Source organism: Hoplias malabaricus, chromosome 10, assembly GCF_029633855.1.
Source record: "Hoplias malabaricus isolate fHopMal1 chromosome 10, fHopMal1.hap1, whole genome shotgun sequence".
In the NCBI taxonomy this organism is placed as follows: Eukaryota; Metazoa; Chordata; class Actinopteri; order Characiformes; family Erythrinidae; genus Hoplias; species Hoplias malabaricus.
The window spans coordinates 26592832-26614968 of record NC_089809.1 but is presented as its reverse complement, the minus strand read 5'-3'; the positions used below and the strand labels follow the sequence as shown (position 1 = coordinate 26614968).

The 22137-nt window shown below is 38.8% G+C and overlaps 1 protein-coding gene across 4 annotated transcripts in view; it reads left to right on the top strand.

Annotated features, from left to right (window-relative positions):
- The first annotated feature begins 10091 nt into the window (after positions 1-10091).
- The window catches only part of ascc3 (activating signal cointegrator 1 complex subunit 3), a 143750-nt gene continuing 131704 nt past the window's right edge, over positions 10092-22137 (top strand). For 2 of the 4 annotated variants that reach the window (XM_066682880.1, XM_066682878.1), the window contains exons 1-4: positions 10092-10220; positions 13939-14084; positions 18467-18617; positions 21501-22084. In XM_066682880.1, coding sequence (XP_066538977.1) covers positions 13995-14084; positions 18467-18617; positions 21501-22084 — 825 coding nt within the window. In that variant the 5' untranslated portion in view covers positions 10092-10220; positions 13939-13994. Of the gene's footprint in view, positions 10221-10798; positions 10897-13938; positions 14085-18466; positions 18618-21500; positions 22085-22137 lie in introns of those variants that run through there. The other 2 variants (XM_066682879.1, XM_066682881.1) reach the window with 2 other exon arrangements.

Here is a 22137-nt window from a genome sequence, read left to right as displayed (position 1 = left end):
ACATAACAAACAAAAAATACAAGTAGGAAACTTGAGAGAACTCACCCCCCTCTGCTTAATATGGAGGATGGTACAATCCTAACTTTAGCACACACTCAGGACTACATAACCCATCAACCCCCTGTGCCCGTGACTCACAGCAGGTCACCGGCATGCTGGAAGAAACCAGTCAGTCAAACTCATTTCAGACCCACATTGAAACTATTATTTCAGTTAAATATGCCCAGATAATGCTTACACAAAGTAGAAATCATCAACAAAATAAGTGTGCTGGACAGGCGCCGCCATGATGACAGAGAGTTGAATAAAAAAGTCCTTAAAACCATATAAATTGTCTGTGCTTTTGTTCCTGGTTCTCTAAAATGTCCTCAGCATGGAACGGACGAGAGCTCCGTTACATGCCCACTGTAAAGTATGGGGAAGGATCAGAGATGCTGTGGGCCTGTTTCTCCTCCAAAGGACCTGGGAACCTTGTGAGGATACATGGGATCATGAACTCTTTGAAATATCAGGACATGTTGAATCAGAATCTGGTGGCCTCTGCCCGAAAGCTGAAGATGGGTCATCACTGGGTCTTTCAGCAAGATAATGACCCTAAGCATGAGGCCAAATCTACTGGTTCACAAGGCACAAAATCAAGCTCCTCTCATGGCCATCTCAGTCCCCAGACCTCAACCCAATAGAAAACCTGTGGGGTGAGCTGAAGAGAGTGCATAGGTGAAGTATAGTAGATCCCTCTTTCTGTATTCTCCCATCTTGTGAAGAGTTATAGGAGAAGATTAAGTGCTGTCTTGTTGGCAAAAGGAGGTTGTACAAAGTACTAACACCAGGGATGCCAATAATTGTGACAGACATGATTTCATTCAAAAGATTTATTTCTTAATGTGTGATTTTTGTCCCACCAAATAAAGGCACTTCAATTAAAGCTTAAATTTTTCTCTTTTTTTTTTGCATTGTTGTCCTATATTATTTAAAATAAACTTTATTAGAAGCCAAAGAACATTTCTTAACCGGGGTGCCAATAATTATGGAGGGAGCTGTAGCTATTATTCAAAACGTTGTATTTTACAAATTTTGGTTTAAATATACACTTTAAAAAATAAATAAAATAAAATGTAACATTTACAGTAAAGAACTGGCAGCTGTAGTTGCCAATATTTCACTGAATGTGTTCAAAATGTATATGATATTGCAGTATTTTTGGCAATCGTAAATTTTACATTCAAGAACTGTTTTGTTTACAGCACTTTTCGGTAATATACGCTGTAAAAACACCATAGTATTTACATAAAAATAACAAATAAACATTGTTTTGCCATAAAATTAACATGTAAATAGTGTGACAAGTGAAAGACTGGTGACTGAGATACAGACATACTTCGATATAGCCATACTGCATCCTATATTCAGCCCTTAAAAGAAGGTATTGCCAAAAGGAGCAAAGAAATGTGCAGTATCTGGGTGCCACACTCCAGCACTCAAAACATAGACTGATGATGAACTTTCCTGACCAACACACATTTCATCACACAAACACACACATATACACAAAATAATCGCCCCGATGCAACCCAAAATCATAAAGTCTCAAAGACAGAGAAAAACAAAGAAACTCTGAAAATCACAGAAAATATGGAGCAGCAAGGCATGCTGGGAGTTTCCTAATGAGTCTCAGGTCCCCCCAGTCCTTGGACACTTGTACACCATATAATGGTTTGTGCAATTAACAGTGAAATAATGTATTTTTTACAGTAAAGAAATGTAAAAATTTGTTTTGGCGGATAAAAGTATTTATGGTATTTCACTGTTACAGAAACTGTTTTCAACCTTTTTAGAGTTTACAGTCATTTACTGTCATGGTTTTACAGTTTTTACCATGTAATTCACCTGAACTACACACATCTCCCCTTATTCTGATCTCCAGTATGATCTAAATGGGGGAAAGGGAAATTAAACAAATAAAACAAACAGTAAATCTACAAGTAGAATCTAAAATGTCTGGCAATTAGTGTCAATTATTTCTGACTGTAAAATTTCATCCTTCTCACAATACATCAGTACAAACTGAAGTAAATATAGGATTAACAGCGAAAAACCTAACTGTGTTGAGTAATTAGTTACAGACATGCTTTTATTATCTGTGATTAAATTAAACTTCATTTAGATTGTAATTCTGGCTTTCACTTTAATTCTAATGAAAAATTCTATTTGACAGGCAAGAAATTAATTTTAAAGTCTATATTACATGGTCTAGAAACACTGCAGAGGAAAATAGATTGGGACCTTAGAGACAATATATAGCTTATAATAACGATGATCACCCATTATGTACTGTGTTCCCATTTGTGTGTTATGGGTCATATTCCCACTGCTAAGGGCTAGAGAAATGTGCAGCTGAAAATGCCAGTGAGGTGAAATTCTAGTGTGTGTCTCTTGCGCATTAATCTACACCATTGGGTCATTAACTGAATATTGTGATGTTTGGCAGAGCTCCTTTCAATTCAAAACACTACCTATGGTGTGAGAAGTGGGATTCCACTGAAATGATGTGGAGGAAGCAGCTCTTCAGCAGTAAATCTGGTGGTGAAGAGTTGCAAAGCCTTCAGGACTGAGTGCATAGCCTGTCCTCTGACTGACATTCCAACCATGAGCCCAGCCAGTGAGAGCAAGCTCTGTCTGACTACAGGCTTCGAACTACAACATGCAGTTATGTGGTATGCAGAGCTGAAAAAAAAATGGACAAACTGTTTTTACCTTATTTCACCATGCCCTTTTCAGCAGTGAGTTTTTTTTCTGCTTTTGTGTTAAAATTTCTTGGTAAATTATAGACACAGGTGTGGACTAAAGGTGCAAAGTCAGTGTTTTGAGTGCTTAAATGAAGTCGGGTGAATAACACCAATTACAAAACACTTGTAAACTGATTCATTTAAGGTGGACAAAAATTAAATGGAAGATAAAATCAGCCTAGGCTAGTGACAGATTTAATACCAGAAGCACGGAGAGCCAGGTGTTCATTTGACCACTGGGACTAACTGACTAACTTTACTCCAATTGCAGTTTTGGGTTTGATATGGTAAGGCCCTCAGAGTGGTCACTCACAGCGGTCAAATGAGCAGCTCTCTGTGCTTCCAGGTCAGTGAGTCAAGTGCTTCACGTATTAATGTGAAAATTCAAATATGAAGCTGCAGCATTCCAACTTTAACAATTAATTCATTTTAAAATGTGCGTATGTTTGTGCATTTATTATCTCTGTGGTTGTAATCTACAGTATAATAAGGTATCCTGTATTTTACCAGACATTCTAACAGTAAATAAAAATGGTGCCTCTATTGCAGTCATGGAATATACAAAGAATATTATTTTATTCGTATATTCTGTGTTTTATTATTTATATAATGAAGTGATTACAATAGTTTTGTTGCAATGTATTGCTATAATAGTTCTAGTTCTATACGCCACCCCACCCCTTTATTTGTACACAGTGGTGTGTTCTATTTTTCGTGGGAATTTTAAACCTTTTATAAAGGAGCGTAGTGTGCAAATAGGTTGGGTTTGAGTGCTGGTCTTCCTTGTCAGGCTCAGTAGAGTGGACATATTCAGCAGGTAGCCATATTTGGCTTTGGTTTATTTTTCCTCTTTGACTCAAGTGGGTTTGACACTCCCTCAGAAATCCTCCACACTAGAAGGAGGATTTCAGGGGGTGAGTTATTAAGACGTACCCAGTCGTGGCTGCTCCATGGGATAAGGCCTTCACCACAGAGCCTGCTTCAGCGTGTGAATAATTAGGAGAGGTATCCAGAGCTGGGGGAGATGGCAGTGTGAGGCATTCTGGAAGCGCATTAGCCGAGTGTTCAGTGGTGTTCCGACACAAACAAATGACCCCCTTCACCAAAGCAGATAGTGTGAGAGGCTTTTTTTTTAGTATTATTCCGGCTGAGAGCAAGGAATGCTGCTCTATCTGAGACTATAGTGCATTAGGCAGCAGGCTGTAATGTGTGCCCTGTGCATACGAATGCTCCGAATGTTAAGCTGTTATTTTCACATCCTGTGAATGCACAACATTGGGGCGTAACGGGGGTAAAATCGTGTCAGTAAGCCTTTCATCTTTATAAAACCCTCTGCACATATAACACCCTCTACATGTCGGGCTTGTTGTCTGATGTTGGTGTGCAATTATTTTGCTCTAATATCAGTGCGTTGAATACACTACAGGGCAAAAATAGATCTATTATTTTAGAATAGTAAACAAACATATTAGCATTAATATTAGCACACTTGGAGCAGCACGGTGGTGTCGAAGTCACACAGCTCCACGGACCAGGAGGTTATGGGTTCAAGTCCCGCTCTGGGTGACTGTCTGTGAGGTGTATTCTCCCTGTGACCACATGGGTTTCCTCTGGGAGCCAAAATATATTATATATTTATATTGGTCAGTGTTGATAGTATGGCTGCATGTTTTATTAAAGAAAAATATTTACGAACAGTCACTAAGAAATAAGCTTTTAAAAAGTCTCTCTTTAATGCCGTGTTAGACCACAGAAAGAATGATGGCCTTTTGCTGCAACATTATGTGCCTTTAAATATGTAACCTTGCTTGTCTGTAATCTTACCCCTTCCCCACACCATGCTGTCATTCATTCAGGTTCCAGAAAGCCTGTATTGTTCAGCTTCACAGATACTTTCTGCTGCAAGTTCATCTTTATTAGAATAATGAAGATATCGATCAGAGTGCTGTATTTACAGAATGAAATAACAAAGGGTCTGGATAAACAGAGGGAGGAAGAGAAGCAGGGAGTAATTTAGAACTGGCATGATGGGAACAATGTCAGCACATCTCAATAGACCCATGCTTTTATCTGTGTCCTCAGAAGAGGGGCTGTGGAGATGGAAATTATCATAACAATGTACAGCAGCTGGTATAGATCTCCAGTACAGTAAAAGTGACAATCACCCAGAGGAGCAAATGTTGCTTTCTGTTGCTCTTTGTTGCATTGGATTTTATACACTCATGCTATGGGCAGTCACATGTGTTAGGCCATGGGGTCACTTAAGTAAATGAGGCTGCTGTATAAAGCTGATGGGAAAAAAGTGACCTCTCCATCCAGCGAGGGTGCACTGGAGGGAGACGATTGGCTCCTGATATGCAGGTGCTTGCTGTGTTTCAGTGGTAATGAGTTTCAGGAACGTCATGTCAGTGCCTGGTGTTTTACCACGGTAATGAACATCTCCACTGTGAGAGAATTCTGGCCATAGAGCTGGCTCTCGGAGACTTCTTATTTTTGCTAACAATCTGTTTCCTGCCTCTTCCTATCCATTGCTACTGGTGTGTACAGCTGAAGAATTGTAAGCAAGTAACAGCTACATGTTCGGTGAGTACATTATGATCTGCAGAAATACAAATGTATACACGTCTTAGTGTCAGAGCTGAAGACTGACAATTAAATATTTAAAGGAAAATATAAACTAAAATTGAGTTGGGGGTTGGGGGCATAGACACTGTTCATACATACATTTTACAACTTTACATAATGTGAAAATTCCTTGATAAATTTAAAAACAGAGAAGTTAAACACATTCCTGCAAATAAAATGTCATTGTATAATATACATGCATTCATTTTATTTCCCTTTGTATAAGGTGTAGACATCTAAGTAATTCTGGTGGATATGAATATTCGACAGTTTTTCCAGATATATGGTGCACCTCGTAAATTAAATGATTTGAAGTTACAAGGTTTTCTTTTTGTGACCGTGAAAAGAGGCATACACCTATAGGGTCTGTAACATTAGTGGCCAATGCGTAGGTGTAAATGGGTATTTAAACATAACTGTGGATTGTTGCGCACTCCTATTGCTCAGAAAAATTGAATTAGTTTTTATGATGGATATAATTTCACACGGATACATACTGAATATAAAAATCTGAATGATTTTGCCTATGGTTTGGACAGGGGGTCAGCCACGGTTAAAATCAGGTCAGTGTTTCAATCCATTGGTTCAGACATTGGTTAAAGAATTTCATACAGCCATTAATTAAGCTTTTTAATTCAGAGGGCAAATTTTTTTTCATGTACTGTATTTGAAAGTCACAGTTGTGTGGAATGGGTGTTTATCTTGGAAAAGGAAAGGGGCATCATGTACAGAGGTCATGGTTCACAGTAGGTTAATGATGTTGACTGAGCTATCAGCACAAACAACAGTAAGCAGTGGTTAATTTATTAATAATAGTGCTATGTTTTTCTTTTAATATGAGAGTCAAGGCCAGAGGTGGGTTGAAATTAATGTAATTCCAGGGCGATATGTTTGGTCAGATTTCAAATAGATTTGTGTGAAATATTTGAATAATTAAAGTAGAAAACCGGCTTCTTACACAGATAAGCCTGTCATGTTTTCTCAAATATAGATTTTTTTTAAATATTCTGCACTTATTAAAAAAATCACGTATATATATATATATATATATATATATATATAATAACAATTCACAATATAATTTGTCATAGATCATATAAATCATATAATGCTCTGGTTTTCTCCCACGGTCCAAAAACACATGTTGGTAGGTGGATTAGTGACTCAAAGTGTCCATAGGTGTGAGTGTGTAAGTGTGTATGGCCCTCTGAAGGACTGACACCCCCTCCAGGGTGTGTTCCTGCTTTGCGCCCTATGTTTCTGGGTAGGCTCCAGATGCACCGCTACCCTGAACTGGATAAACGGTTACCGACAAGGAATGAATGAATGAATGATCATATAATGGGTTTTTTAAATACAGAAACTGCTGAAACTTAAAATAGTGTTTCATATAAAAACATACAGAATGAGTGAACCATAATAGGTTTCTACCAAAAAAATATGATTGAAAACCAAAAAAAAAAAAAAATGAATGTAAATATTAAGCCACTTATGAAATCTCAAAATTACAGATAAAGTGCAAGCTTCTTTAATTATATAACTCACAGTAGGATCGGTGTGTACAGTATAATATCTGCCTATGCATTTGTCCTTGGATGTGCTCAATGATTGAATGTGTGAGCTTAATCCTGGTACATTTCCATTCCTCATTTTAACTGGTGTCTGAAGATATATTTCTGTATAAATGGTCTTATGTGTATGGATGTGCATAAATAGTACATTGTTTATACACACATTGCTGATTTTGAGTTCCACTGTGTAGAAGCACATCAATGCAACTATGACACTTCACAAGCCCCCTAACAGAAGCCCTCCTGTAGCAGTCTAAGCCTTGCACTAGGATGGCCAAACATCTGGCTTTAGGATGGAGAGTCTGAATTTTCAGGTCCAAGTCGTTGCACTGGATGGACACTTAAAGACGGTCTTCACAATTGTAATTTATACAATGTTTTGTCACTATTTAACTCTGGTCTGTTTTCATGCTGGAAAACCTTCTTTTGTTCCAATCCTACAACTACACCTTAAGGTTGCTGTGGCCGTTCATGATCCAATCAGCAACCAGCTACCCTCAACATCTATGGTTACTCATTGAGCCCATCACACGAGTACCCAAACCACCCACTGCATCACTAGCTCTTCACAGGTGTCATCAGGTAGGTACCCGCCCTCATCAGTGTTTCACCGAATTAAGTCCACGACACCTCCAGAAGGCTCAATAGTGAAGTCCCAGACCCACCCCTTCCAAGCTAGCTTTACAGTACAACCTTACCCTTAAGTATTAACAACCGTAAATCCACACTGGCCTTCCTGGTGACGAAGGCTGTACCTAGCCCCACTGGCACCATTAATGCATGCTCACTCCCACCAGTTCCATGTGATCTATGTGGGCTACATCACCAACCACCACAACAGCACCTCTACAGGGCATTTCCCCAACGGTTCTGTGTTCTCCTTATCCACAACCACTGACTAGACCTTTCAGCTCTTTCTGATAACTCCTTCACAGCTGCCCTTAGTTTCTGTCCCCCGATGCTTAACGACACAAGCAGGTACTTGGCTACAAATCCCCTAATATCTGCTTCCACCGGTCTAACATGTGCTTGCCACCCACGTTCCCTCACTTCAGCCGCCATGTCTGCATATTTCAGCTTCATCATTTCAAAGGCTTTGTCTACTGCATCCTCAAATGGAACTGTTAACCCTATGAAATAATCTGTTTACTTAAACATGATCTATCAATGCTATTTCACCAATTCAGCCTTTATTCCCACAACTTGGTTGGCATCATTTGGTGCTGCACTATACTATCTACCTAAACTCTTCACTGGTCTCTCCAGTACTGTAGCAATCATTTCTCCTTCCATCCAAAAACTGACAATCAACCGACCTCTAGACTTGCTTGGTTTCAACCTCTTCCTGCCTACGACCCACTTAAAGGCCCTAATTACTACCTAATCAAATGCTAATGGTGAAATCGCACATGCAGCCTATAACTATTTCTAAATGCTACCATGATGTAACAAATTCCCCTATATATTCATTCATTCATTTATTTATTTATTATCTGTAACCACTTATCCAATTCAGGGTTGTGGTGGGTCCAGAGCCTACCTGGAATCATTGGGCACAAGTCGGGAATACACCCTGGAGGGGGCGCCAGTCCTTCACAGGGCAACACAGACACACACACATTCGGACACTTTTGAGTCGCCAATCCACCTACCAACGTGTGTTTTTGGACTGCATGAGGAAACCGGAGCACCCGGAGGAAACCCACGTGGACACGGGGAGAACACACCAACTCCTCACAGACAGTCACCCAGAGCGGGAATCGAACCCACAACCTCCAGGTCACTGGAGGCCTCTCTCTCTCTCTCTCTCTCTCTCTCTCTCTCTCTCTCTCTCTCTCTCTCTCTATATATATATATATATATATATATATATATATATATATATATAAAACAAAACAAACAAACAAAATAAAAAAAATGAATGTCCTCAAAATATGCTTTAACCAGCCTAGTAACCTTATCTGGAACCTGGAAAAATTCAAAGGCTTTCCACATATGTTTATGTGCAGGTGCATCTCAATACAATTCATTACAAACAAAATGATCCATTTCAAGCATTTATCTTTTAATGTTGATGATTATGGCTTACAGCCTTTGAAAACCCAAAAGTCATTATCCCAGAAAATTACAATATTGGACCAACACCAGCAGATGACATGGCTCCCCAAACAATCGCTGATTGTGGAAACTTCACACTAGACTCAAGCATCTTGGATTATGTGCCTGTCCACTCTTCCTCCAGACTGTGGGACCCTGATTTCCAAATTAAATGCAAAAATGTACTTTCATCTGAAAACAAGACCTTGGACCACTGAGCAACAGTCCAGTCCTTTTTCTCCTTGGCCCAAGTAAGATGATTCTGGCATTGTCTCTGGGTCATGAGTGGTTTGACACAAGCAATGCAACAATTGTAGCCCATGTCCTGGATATGCCTGTATGTGGTGACTCTTGAAACACTGACTCCACCACTCCTTGTGAATCTCCCCCAAATTTTTTGAATGGCCTTTTCTTGACAATCCTTTCAAGGTTGTGGTTAACCCTGTAGCTTGTGTAGCTTTTTCTACTACACTTTTTCCTTCCATTCAGTTTTCTATTTATATGCGTGGATACAGCAGGACGGTGTCAATGACTGCCTTCTGGACATCTGTCAAGTCAGTAGTTTTCCCCATGATTTTGTAGCCTACTGAGCCAGAATTATGAACGATTTTTTAAGACGTAGGAAACCTTTGCAGGTGTTTTGTGTTGATTATTCTAAATTTCTGAATAAATAACTTTTGGGTTTTCATTGGCTGTAAGCCACAATCATCAACACTTAAATAAAACGCTTGAAATAGGTCACTCTGTTTGTAATGAATCTATATAATATATGAGTGTAACATTTTTAATTGAATTACTGAAATACATTTACTTTTTAATAATACTCCATTTTATTTAGATGCACCTATAGTTTAAAAATAAGATCAGAATGTCAACTCGGAATCGTGATCCATATTTTTTTCAGGAACGATTACTTTTGTCTTGATGTTTTATGATCGTTTTCCGCGTACGTTTTACGTTGTGTGGATATTGTAGTCAAAAAACAGAAGTTCACCGTTACCAGTGCGCTGGAGTTTACCGCTGCAGGACTACATTGCCCATAGTGCTTTGCGGAGCATGCCGGCTTGGAGCGTGCTGTGTGTGTTGCTAGCTGACGGATGAGAGGTTGTTTTTGGAGAGGAGACTGCACTGAAACACCGAGGTCTGACTTTTCACTGTGTCTTTACACCCTTACTGTTTTAATGCATTATCATAGGCGGAAATGAATAAACGTTGTGGGTTGTGAAGTTACTAAAATAGCAACTTAAGGAAACAGTCGCAAGCAGGTCCACACAACTCATGATTCAGTGTACACTATATTTTAACGTTAGCTGAAGAGTAATTTCACTCTGACGTTTAAGGTAGTTTGAATAATTACCTTTGTGTGTATAGGTGTACTTCAGGAGATGTCCACTTATATTGCCAACTAAAACAGACAACTCTTTATACACATTTTCTGTTCCACCTTAAATGGTGATGATATATTTAAGTTAGAACGGAAAACTTGAATCCCATCGTCTGCCTCAACTGTGACACTTTTAAAGCATACTTGTTTAGACCTCAGGCTGGACTGGCTCAGCTGTTTGAGTAGAGGAGTCTCTGAACTGCAGTGAAAGTTGAATTAAGTGTATTCATATTTACAGCAGGTTAGTTAAGTACTCAGTAAGGCATCATAGTTTCGTGTTGTGCTGCGTCACGACTTTGGCATTATGTGGAAGACGTTGAAGGCCACAGATGTCTGTTTTATTTATTTCGTCTCAACGACTTCATTCGGCTGCTTGTCTGAAAATCCGCCTTCCAGACACGTCCCACACATTTCATTTATCATTAAATTACAAGTAAGCACTTCTTTTTATAGTAAAATCAGGTTTTATGTTACCTGTAGAATACATTAGACGATTCACATATTCGCATATTTGCCAATTTCGCCAGGGTACAGGGTAAAAGGTCGCGATATACGTCACATCTTGTAAACTTGTTTATCATTTAGTATCCCGAGTTTATCAGAGGTAAATACGACTTGGTTAGCAGTTCACACTTAATTTACAAGTGTGAAAATTCATATTTCCCAGTTTTAGACATCACTCTAACGCAGCATTAGTTATTGTTAATATACAACCCCTGGCAAAAATAATGGAATCACCAGTCTCTGAGGATGTTCCTTCAGTTGTTTAATTTTGTAGAAAAAAAGCAGATCACAGACATGACAAAAAACTAAAGGCATTTCAAATGCCAACTTTCTGGCTTTAATAAACACTAAAAGAAATCAAGAAAAATAATTGTGGTCACCAGTAACAGTTAGATTTTTAGAACAAGCACAGGGAATAAATTATGGAATCACTCAATTCTGAGGAAAAAATTATGGAATCATGACAAACAAACCACTCCAACACATCACTAGTACTTTGTTGCACCACCTCTGGCTTTTATAACTGCTTGCAGTCTCTGAGGCATTGACTTAATGAGTGACAAACAGTATTCTTCATCAATCTGGCTCCAGCTTTCTCTGATTGTTGTTGCCAGATCATCTGTGCAGGTTGGAGCCTTGTCATGGATACTTCATACCCTTGGCATAGGTGTCAAAATTCTGACAGCTGCTATCCAAATTTGTGACCCCACTTAAAATTGATTACATAAACGTGCTTAAACATGAATGTTATATGGAGATTCAGTGGGGTGACTAATTCTCAAGGGGCTGCTGAAGAAGCACTAAAGGGAGGGTTGTTTTTGATTTGCTGTTGAGTCCAAATACCAGAATTCTCCAGAAGCATACACTGCATCTTTAACTTGGAGAAAGACAAAGGAATAACCATGAACTTCCCACACGTCTCTCTAAAATCCTGATATATGCCTCCAGTGTCTTCCCTTCACACACATGTCACCCATTCCGTGGGATTGGCTTTCACGTTACGTAATGAAAACACTCTGGATGGTCTTTGGCAAAGAGAACTTGACATGACAAAAGAATAAAAAAAATGGACTCATCTGACCATAGCACATGTTTCCATTGTATTTCACACCTGAGATGAGCTTAGGCCCAGAAAACGTGGCTTATTTTGGCATAGAATTGACGTATGTCTTTTTAATTGTGTAACAGATTGTGTATCTTGATGCTGGAACAGACTGATTTAAGTGACAACAGTTATCTGAAAATACTCCCAAACTCATGTGACTTTATTTATTGCAGTAATATTATGGTGTGTCGTGCAATGCTGTTTGAGCATTTGGTGGATGCTCCTTTTATGTTCACTTGTTTAAAGTTAAAACTATGAAACTTGAATATCCTTTAATCTTTTCATTTACTTTTTTAGTGTGTTTTGCAGGCATCACATAACATACTTGTTTATATTTACTTTTTCTCTTAATCTGTTAGTTACTGGAGATGGTTCTGTATTTTTTTCGAGACCTCACATTACTCAAGTCAGTACTACAGCATAGCACACATTGTTTCCTTGAGATCACATTTTTTTTTCTTGAGATATTGGAAAAGACACTTCTTTGTTGTATTTTTTTTTTGTTTGTTGATATTCCAAGAGTATCATCTGTTTGTCCACAATCTGTATTTTACCTCAGTAATGCTCTAGTATTTGAATGATATTAAAATCAAGGTTTGAACGTCTAGTGAAAAGTCATCTAAGGAGACTAAAACACTTTACTGCAGAAAAGGGGGACACCCCATTGTGAACTCCCTAATAACACCCCTGCTTTCAGGAGACATGTTGTGTAAGCAAACTTTTAGACCTATAGTGCAGTTTTCCCAGACAGGGATTAAGCTTAGTCACAAACTATAATTTCCTTTTCAGTGAAAAAAATCTCCATTCCAAATTCAGTGTCGTCTAAGGCTAGTCTTAATCCCTGTCTGGAAGCCAATCCATTCTTTATAGCAACTGGGGTGGTCATGGAAGAAATGAACTTCATCCTGGTGTTCATAAAACCTGTTATGAGGTTGTTTTGCAGAGTAAATAAGGGCATATGTTTTTTCATAGGCTGTACCAGATCCTGTAAAATGGCTGTGAATTCCAGAGCTGTTATGCTACCATTCAGAGAACTTATCATATGACTTACTGCACAGTTATAGATCCGGGTGTCTGTTGATTTCAGACACTGGGGATTGAAGGCAAAATGTCAGTGTTTTAGCAAGTAAATGTTGCCAATAATAATAATAATAATAATAATAATAATAATAATAATAATGATGATGAAAAACAGATTATTTTCACATGAGAATATCTCGCCGTGCTCTGCGATGGACTGGCGCCCCATCCAGGGGGTGTTCCTGCCTTGTACCCGGGGCTAGGCTCCGGAACCACACCGACGCTGAGCTGGGTGAATGGTTACAGATAACGAATGAATGAAAGAATGAAAATTACATCGTTAGTAATAAGACAATAGAATAATTAGCTTTTGAGCTACAACTGATATAAATTTATCTTGACAATTGATAATAGTTGCCCTCCTGACTCCTGAGATTGATTATATTTAATTTTATTTAAAAGATTCAGTATCAAAAATGAATTTTTTTTTATTTTTTTATTTTTTTGAGTTCATTTTTCATGGAAGAGTATCAACACATTTGTCAATGTCTGTATGTGGCTCTTGAAGCAATGTCTTAGATGTTGAAAAATCCCAGCCCACAAAAAAAAAAAGGAAAATATTTCAGTCGTGTTCCTAATGAGTCAGTTGGTGTTTTTGCTTTAGTGGAATGTTTATTACATGGCTGAGTAGTTTTCCTCTTTTGCTCACTTTAGATCTGGAATTTGTTAAGGATATTTAAATAGGTTGTTTGCCAATAAGTAGGGTAACTCATGGTCTAGGACAAATCCTATTCTGTGAACCTTCCTTAAGTATTCTGAATCATCAGTGCTGTTCTTTCTTAACAGGCACTTTTTCCTGCATGAGCGGATCAGCCTCTGATGGTGGATGAAGCGGCAGAGCTATGTCTCCTCCTCGGCTCACCGGTGCATTGCGCTCTTTCTCTACGGTCAGCAAGCAGGAAGACTTCACACCCGAGCTCTTTGATTTGAAGGCAAGGCACACCTTCCCCTACCCATTTTCTGAACAAACATTTCAATCCTTACTACTTTCTGATTAAAAACTCTTTCATACCCATTTCACTTGCTATAAATTGCAGTAGTCTAATGACTTAAGCTGTGTGTGTTGATATTACTGGATATTTGGGAAGATTGGGGAATAGCCCGCATGTGTTTTAGATTATAGGTGTGTCTCAGCTGAAGGGCTGCATCCTTCGAAAGACATGGTCTACAGAGGTCTGTCCTTTGAAGGCCAAACTGTTGTTACCGTCATTAAACGCTGCTGCTGACAGCTCCTGCACCTTAAAGTGGAACCAGAAACTTTCATTTTATTATTTTTCCACAATTTATTACAGCTGGAGATGAAAGTGTTGTATTATAGTTGATTTCACTGAAAATATATCACAAATAAATACATCATAATTTAAAATAGATGCAGCCCTTTTGATTGAATGGTCTCACACTGCGTTTACCGTTTTAACACCTTTGTAGCTCTTGTTTTTGGTTATTTTTATAATAGTGAATATAATTAGTACACACATTCATTACATGTTTTCACAAAACCCAAGGATGAGAGTATATTTTGTAGTAGTTAATTGAACTTTATTAATTAAACAAACAAATTCTCTCTCTGCTCCTCTGCCTGTCTATCCCCCGGCATGCTCTCCTCACAGTAGTTGTAACAAACAATACACATAAGGGAAAATGGAAAGGCTATATTAGTAACCACAACAGCTTTCTGATATAAACAGAGCTCAATAGCACTCTCCTGTAAACAATATTTTACAGAAATAATCACTGAGTTTTGCTTCAGCGTCATTCGCTGTGTACCTCAGACCTGTGTCATTTAACGGGAGATAAAAGAGAGATAAAGGGTTTATTCATGGATAAACACTACATTTCCCTACAGTTTAATAAACTGCTTCTTAAACAAAAGAATCATTCAAGTACATTTTCCATCCTAATATTTGTATCATTAATAATTGGATGTTGAGTACAGTACGTTTAAAACCCTGTTCACTCCTCTGCTGATGTCGCAATCTACTAAAATCCCCGCTGCACGCAACGAACCATGGAATATCTCAGCTGGTGAAGGATAGTCCTGTTGCATCCTTCGTTTCTCTGGAAAAGAAGTATGCATTTGTCAGCCACATATGAATGGGACAGTCTAGTCGCACCGCTGTGACATAATCAGCCTATAAATGCATCCTTTGAATTGAGAGGCAGCTTATAAATTCATTATCTGTGGGTTAAAGATGGTCAGGAATACTGAGTGGTCAAAGGAGTGTGGACACCTGACCCTCATACCTATATGAGCTTGTTGAACATCCACTTCCAGAGTCATGTGCACTCAGTGAGTTTCATATAATTGTCTAAATTGTAACTGCATACTGTGGCATTAGCATTACTCTTCACAGGATTTAAGGGACATATCCCAAACCCTTAGAAACAGCCTGAAATCCTGCTATTGAATCCAGTGACAGGATATTTATACCACTCTAGCCATTGCTAATCATTTCACATATTGACCTTACACTTGTGTGCGCCTGTTCTGCCAATATTATGACCCGCCTGATGCATATATTCTGCTCATGTTGCATCTAGGGTCATCATGAAACTTGTTTTTGAGTGACACAACATGGGATGGGCAATTTTTACATGCCAAACACATCAGCAGTTGGTAGCCCTGCTCCATGTTGTATACTACTACTACATTTTGTTTGAGCTTTTATGATCTTATATACTTCCATAGTGATGATTGCCACAGATCAGTTTATGAAACCTCAGCCTAAACAAAGGTGTTATTCTATGACGATGCAATATTTAGGTAATGAACATCTTTAGTACCTATTCAGTTCAGGGTATGTGCTTTGTTTAGTACAACGGTTAGCCATAGGTGTGGTTAATGTCCACAGACTTGGCCATACATAATATAGTTGAATCAGTGCAGAAGCTGAATAACTTGTAATAAACACACAGCAGTTTGTATGCTAAACAAAAAAGCCATGATTTGTCTAATTACAGAATTTTGAACTTAGATTACACAGTGATTGAATATCTTAGACCAGCATTATTAATCTCAGGCATCATCAGATGCAGCAACAAAGCTGCAGTGTCTAGCCCTGAATATGAAAGTGTTAAGATCATCTCTAACACTGTCAAAGTTTCCACCAAGCGGTTACCATGAGAAGGGCGCTAACACTGATGTCCTTGGGCATGTACCTCTATTAACCTAGTCCCCTACATTATTCATGGGCTCGTCGCTGACAGGTTCTCTTTTCTTAACTCGCTCCTCTTGTTTCTCCTTAATCTGTCTGTCCACTGAATTTGCATTTATTTGGATTTTTAAGAGGTGGCTGATAGTTCTTAAGATTACTTTAAATCATCTTTTTAGCTCAGAAAAAAGCTCAGCAAAGCTGCTGTTTTACGGGAAAGAGAAACGATTCAGCTTTATTCTAAGCTTTCTTCATAACACACATTTTAGAAGAAAAAAGGAGCCAGTACAATGGTTTGTGATAACGTATTTTGCAGCCCATGTTGCCTAAACTCATTTGAGTATTTTTCCCAATTTATTACACCAGGAGATGAGTGTTGTATTATAGCTGATTTCACTGAAAATATGCATTCATTCATTCATTCATTCATTCATTATCTGTAAGCGCTTATCCAATTCAGGGTCGCGGTGGGTCCAGAGCCTACCTGGAAGGCGGGAATACACCCTGGAGGGGGCACCAGTCCTTCACAGGGCAACACACACACAGTCACACATTCACTCACACCTACGGACACTTTGGATTCGCCAATCCACCTACCAACGTGTGTTTTTGGACTGTGGGAGGAAACCGGAGCACCCGGAGGAAACCCATGCAGACACGGGGAGAACACACCAACTCCTCACACATAGTCACCCGGAGCGGGAATGGAACTGCGACACTACCTGCTGCGCCACCGGCACTGAAAATATATCAGAAATAAATACATCATAATTTGAACACTGCGTTTACAGTTCTAACACCTTTGTAGCTCTATATGCTTTATTTTTTTAATAGTGATAATGATTAGGACACATATATATTTTGTAGTAGTTTCTTGAACAAATTATACAAATGATATGAACAGAGCTTAATAACACTCTCCTGTAAGCAAAATTTTTCAGGATAACCTCTCAGCTTATTAAAAAAACATATATATCTATTGTGCCCTTGCTTTAAATCTGAGGGCAGTGCAGTGAAGGTTATGTATATTCAGTTTGTATGAATATGAATGACAAGTGAAACTGCATTCTGGTACTGTCATTTTAAAGGATTTCTTTTCAAATTTTACAACAGTTAGTTCTGAACAAGTAATTTGATTTGGACAAGAGACATGATTCAGAGTAAAACAGCACTGGGTTTGTCAACACTAGATGAATTTTGCAGATATTCATGTTAACTAAGCAGTGCATAACAAGGTGGTGTTAAATGGGAATTGTACAGCATCTTTTTTTTAATATGGATAAATCTATGGAAGCCCCCTCCAGGGTGTATTCCTGCCTTGCGCCCAATGATTCCAGGTAGGCTCTGGACCCACCGCGAACCTGAATTGGATAAGCGGTTACAGATAATGAATGAATGAATGAATAAATCTATGGAATATAAAGTAGCCATGGTAGTATTTAGGAAAAGGATTTGTTGTATAAAAGTAATATACTTGAAGTTGTGTTTCTATTAAAGTGAGTACTCAGTATATCTCAACATTCTTAAATGTCAAAATGCATGTTAAACCTACTCTTTGCCGTCTGAGCATTTGATTTTCTCAAACACACCAAATTGTAATCAGTTTTATTATTACAGTAATATTGCTTGCTGTTGATTAATTCATAGGGGGTTTTCACTGTTTCAGAACCATGTTTCTAAATCTAATTAGATGGTGTTCAAGTGGTAGCTTTGAAGTCATGGATTCAAAGTTTTCTGAATAAACTATGATCTTTACCATTAGTCTTAAAAACAGGAGGCAGCTACTCCAAGCATGCAGTATATATTCATAGTTTAATAGCTTTATTGCTGCTCATATTTTTGTTGGAAAATCATTGAAAAACATTTTTTAAAATTAAATAATTACTCTTAAGACATTAAGGCAGAAACAGGCTATTATCTTGCTTTTTTATTCACATTTTCGTGACATTATTGTGAGAACTCTGTATAACCCCACATGTGTTTAGCAATATCAACTTCCTACGGTACTTTTGATGAAATATGCATGTTCTGATTTACTCCTGTTTGTGCCTGTAATAAACATCCACCTGATGTGACTTGATAATACAGTTTGGTATAGTTTGACATTTCAGGATATTTCTCTGAAGAGAGAAGTCCAGTTCATATGCTACTCTCTTTTGCAGGCCAAGCGTCTGAAGAGGCAGGAACTGTTTGCTAGGGAGGGCCTGACGTGGTCAAAAGTCATTCAGTTCTTCACACAACACCTGGAGAAGAAACAGCAGCAGATATCTTCTCAGGAGCTGAAAAACATTCTTCAAGCAGCCAAGCAAATTGGTAAAATGTTCTAGTAATTTCTGTAGAAAATGCCATCCTTTATACAGAAAGTTTTGTCTAATTTATACAGCAAATCTAATATAATCTTTATACAAAGCTCAAGGTTTTCAAGTCCTTTAGATTTTTACACAAACCTGTTCACTGTGTTCCCTGGCTTATGTGCTTAGTATATTTTCTTTTTCCATCAATTTGCTCTGCTCCGTTTTGCAGCCAACACCAGCACATTAAAGAACAAATTGAATTAGCCAACACTCATGTTAATGTAATTGAACCACCATAAGGTTAGGGTCATTTTCCTCATGCCACCAACCTGCACCCATTTTGAACCTCATCAGTCACAGAGGTGACTGGACTTGTAATGGCTCTGTGTGGATCACACCACAATAGTATTTAGCTGTCCTGATGTGTCTAATAATTAGATTAGATGCAAATCCCCCAATTCAGCCTTAGTCAAACAGGGCTGCATGCTGAGTCCTCTCCCACTGCTCATATTACTGTTCTGATCCTGTTGGCAGGGGGAGCAAGCTGGACTGGGGAGGGGGGTGCAAGTAAAGCAGCAGGGCAGGGATTGGAACATGGCAAGACTCCCTCTCTGCTGCTAATCCCATTGTAGCTCTCATGAATACACCAGGTGTGGCACATTTTTTGGGGGAATGAATGAAGATTGGGAAAAACAGAAACTATCCATGTTTTCGGCCATATAATGCTAGACAAAGTAATCTCCACTTTATTGGTGATGCTCCAAGTGAAACACTTTTAAAGGAGTGATTTAAATGTTGACTAGGTGTATTTAACCTAATCACTTGCCAAAAGCTACTTAATTTGCCTGTGTTTTCTCTGTATAAAGAATGTTTTAAAGTTCCAACTGCACATCAAACTAATGTGTTTATGATCTAAACTGACTTTTTGATTTTGCAGAATAGATCAGTGACTAATCAGTGTCAATTATAAATTGAAAAGGACAAGCAGGCAGGAGTATGTATGAAATCATTGGCCAGCAAAGTGTCCCAAGTTGTCAGCTTGAACCAGTTGAACAATTGTGAACCTTTTTGAGTATTAATTAATATAAATGAAGTATTAGGTTGTGAAGATAACCGTAGAGTAAAAAAGTGCATCACTTTGCATCATTTATTATACTCATTCATTACACACAGACTGATATATTTCAAGTGTTTATTTCTTTTAATTTGATGATTATAACTGACAACTAATGAAAACCCCAAATTCATTATCTCAGAAAATTACAATATTGTGAAAAGGTTCAATATTGAAGACACCTGGTGCCACACTCTAATCAGCTAATTAACTCAAATCACCTGCAAATGCCTTTAAACGGTCTCTCAGTCTGGTTCTGTAGGCTACACTATCATGGGGAAGACTGCTGACTTGACAGTTGTCCAAAAGACAACCATTGACACCTTACACAAGCAGCGCAAGACATGAAAGGTCATTGCAAAAGAGGCGGGCTGTTCACAGAGTTCTGTGTCCAAACACATTAAGTTTTGGATTCAAAACCAAACCCATTCAAAAATGTAGGGGAGATTCACAAGGACTGGACTGCAGCTGGAGTTAGTGCTTCAGGAACCACCACACAGACGTATGCAAGACATGGGTTTCAGTTGTCGCATTCCTTGTTACAAGCCACTCTTGAACAAGAGACAGTGTCAGAAGTGTCTCGCCTGGACTAAAGACAAAAAGGGCTGGACTTCTGCTGAGTGGTCCAAAGTTATGTTCTCTGATGAAAGTAAATTTTGCATTTCCTTTGGAAATCAAGGTCCCAGAGTCTGGAGGAAGAGAGGAGAGGCACAGAATCCACGTTGCTTGAGGTCCAGTGTAAAGTTTCCACAGTGTGCCATGTCATCTGCTGGTGTTTGTCCACTGTATTTTCTGAGGTCCAAGGACAACGCAACCGTCTACCAGGAAGTTTTAGAGCACTTCATGCCTCCTGCTGCTGACCAATATTATGGAGATGTAGATTTCATTTTCCAACAGGACTTGACACCTGCACACAGTGCCAAAGCTCCCAGTACCTGGTTTAAGGATGATGGTCTCCCTGTTCTTAATTGGCCAGCAAAATCACCTGACCTTAACCCCATAGAAAATCTATGATGTATTGTGAAGAGGAAAATGAAATACACTAGACCCAACAATGCAGAAGAGCTGAAGGTCACTATCAGATACTGTGGCTCTCATAACACCTGAGCAGTGCCACAGACTGATTGACTCCATGCCACGGCGCATTGCTGCAGTAATTCAGGCAAAATGAGCCCCAACTAAGTATTGAGTGCTGTACATGCTAATACTTTTCAGTTGGACAGCATTAAAACAAATTAAAACAAATAAACACTTGAAATATATCAGTCTGTGTGTAATGAATGAGTATAATATACAAGTTTCACTCTTTGAATGGAATTACTGAAATAAATAAACTTTTTCATGATATTCTACTTTTATGACCAGCACCTGTATATGTTGAAAAAAGAGACAAATGTCACATCTGAATTTAACAGCAGTTACACAGAAATTGCATTTGGGGTTTTGCATACAGTTCATTCCATGCTTCTTTCATTTTAAACATTTAAAAATGCATGAAAAGAAGCGGTTTCTCATAGGCAATGTGTGTGGAACAGAGTGAGATGTATTCAGAGAATTTTAATTGGACTAAATTCTTGTCTTTTCTTGCTCACATTTTTCTTTTAATTGGACAGCCATCCCTTCATCCCGTTTTTAAAGTTGTTTGGTTGAATTATTCTTATGTACTCCCTGGACAAGTGCAATGTAGAGAGTAGCCTTAGAATTTTGAAATCCTCACTTACATATGTTACAGGGACACACTTATTTTGTGATCTTCAGTAATCACTGTTATGTCTCTAAACTTTGCAGTTGGCACAGATCATGGGCAGGACACGTTTGAAAGTGCTGCAGTTTTCTTGTTTAAAACATTCCACAACAAGGACCAGGTTGGCCATGAAGAGACGCGAGCCATTAAACAGATGTTTGGCCCTTTCCCGGCTTCAGTTGCTGAAGCGGCTTGTGCTGCGGTGGGCCGACTGGTGGCTCAGCTTGGAGAGTCTCAGGTGGAGGCCTTTATCCAGACACAGAGCTCCTACAAATCAATGGGTCGTGGTGGTACCTTTGGACGGAACATAGCCTTTTCATTCGAAACTTATGTGCTGGACACCCAGGATCCTTTGCCCTGGGAAGAGGAACCTGATGAGGGCCGAAGCCTGGACTTCTACAGCTTTCTGAACAACCATGCTGGTGGTCGAAGGACTGCAGAAGAGCTGACTGGAGCACACTCATTGAGTGCCCAGAGCCACAGCAGCACCGACAGCACCATCCTCAGAACAGAAGTGGAGAAATACCTGAATGGAGGAAACATGGTCTCATCCAGTGCAGAGGAATTATGTACATCTTTGTTTGAGATGCTTGCCTCCACCAAAAGCGATGATGAGCTACAGAATGAGGTGAGATCAAGTGATCGTTCAGCTACTGTTTGGCAATAGCCTTGGAGCACTCA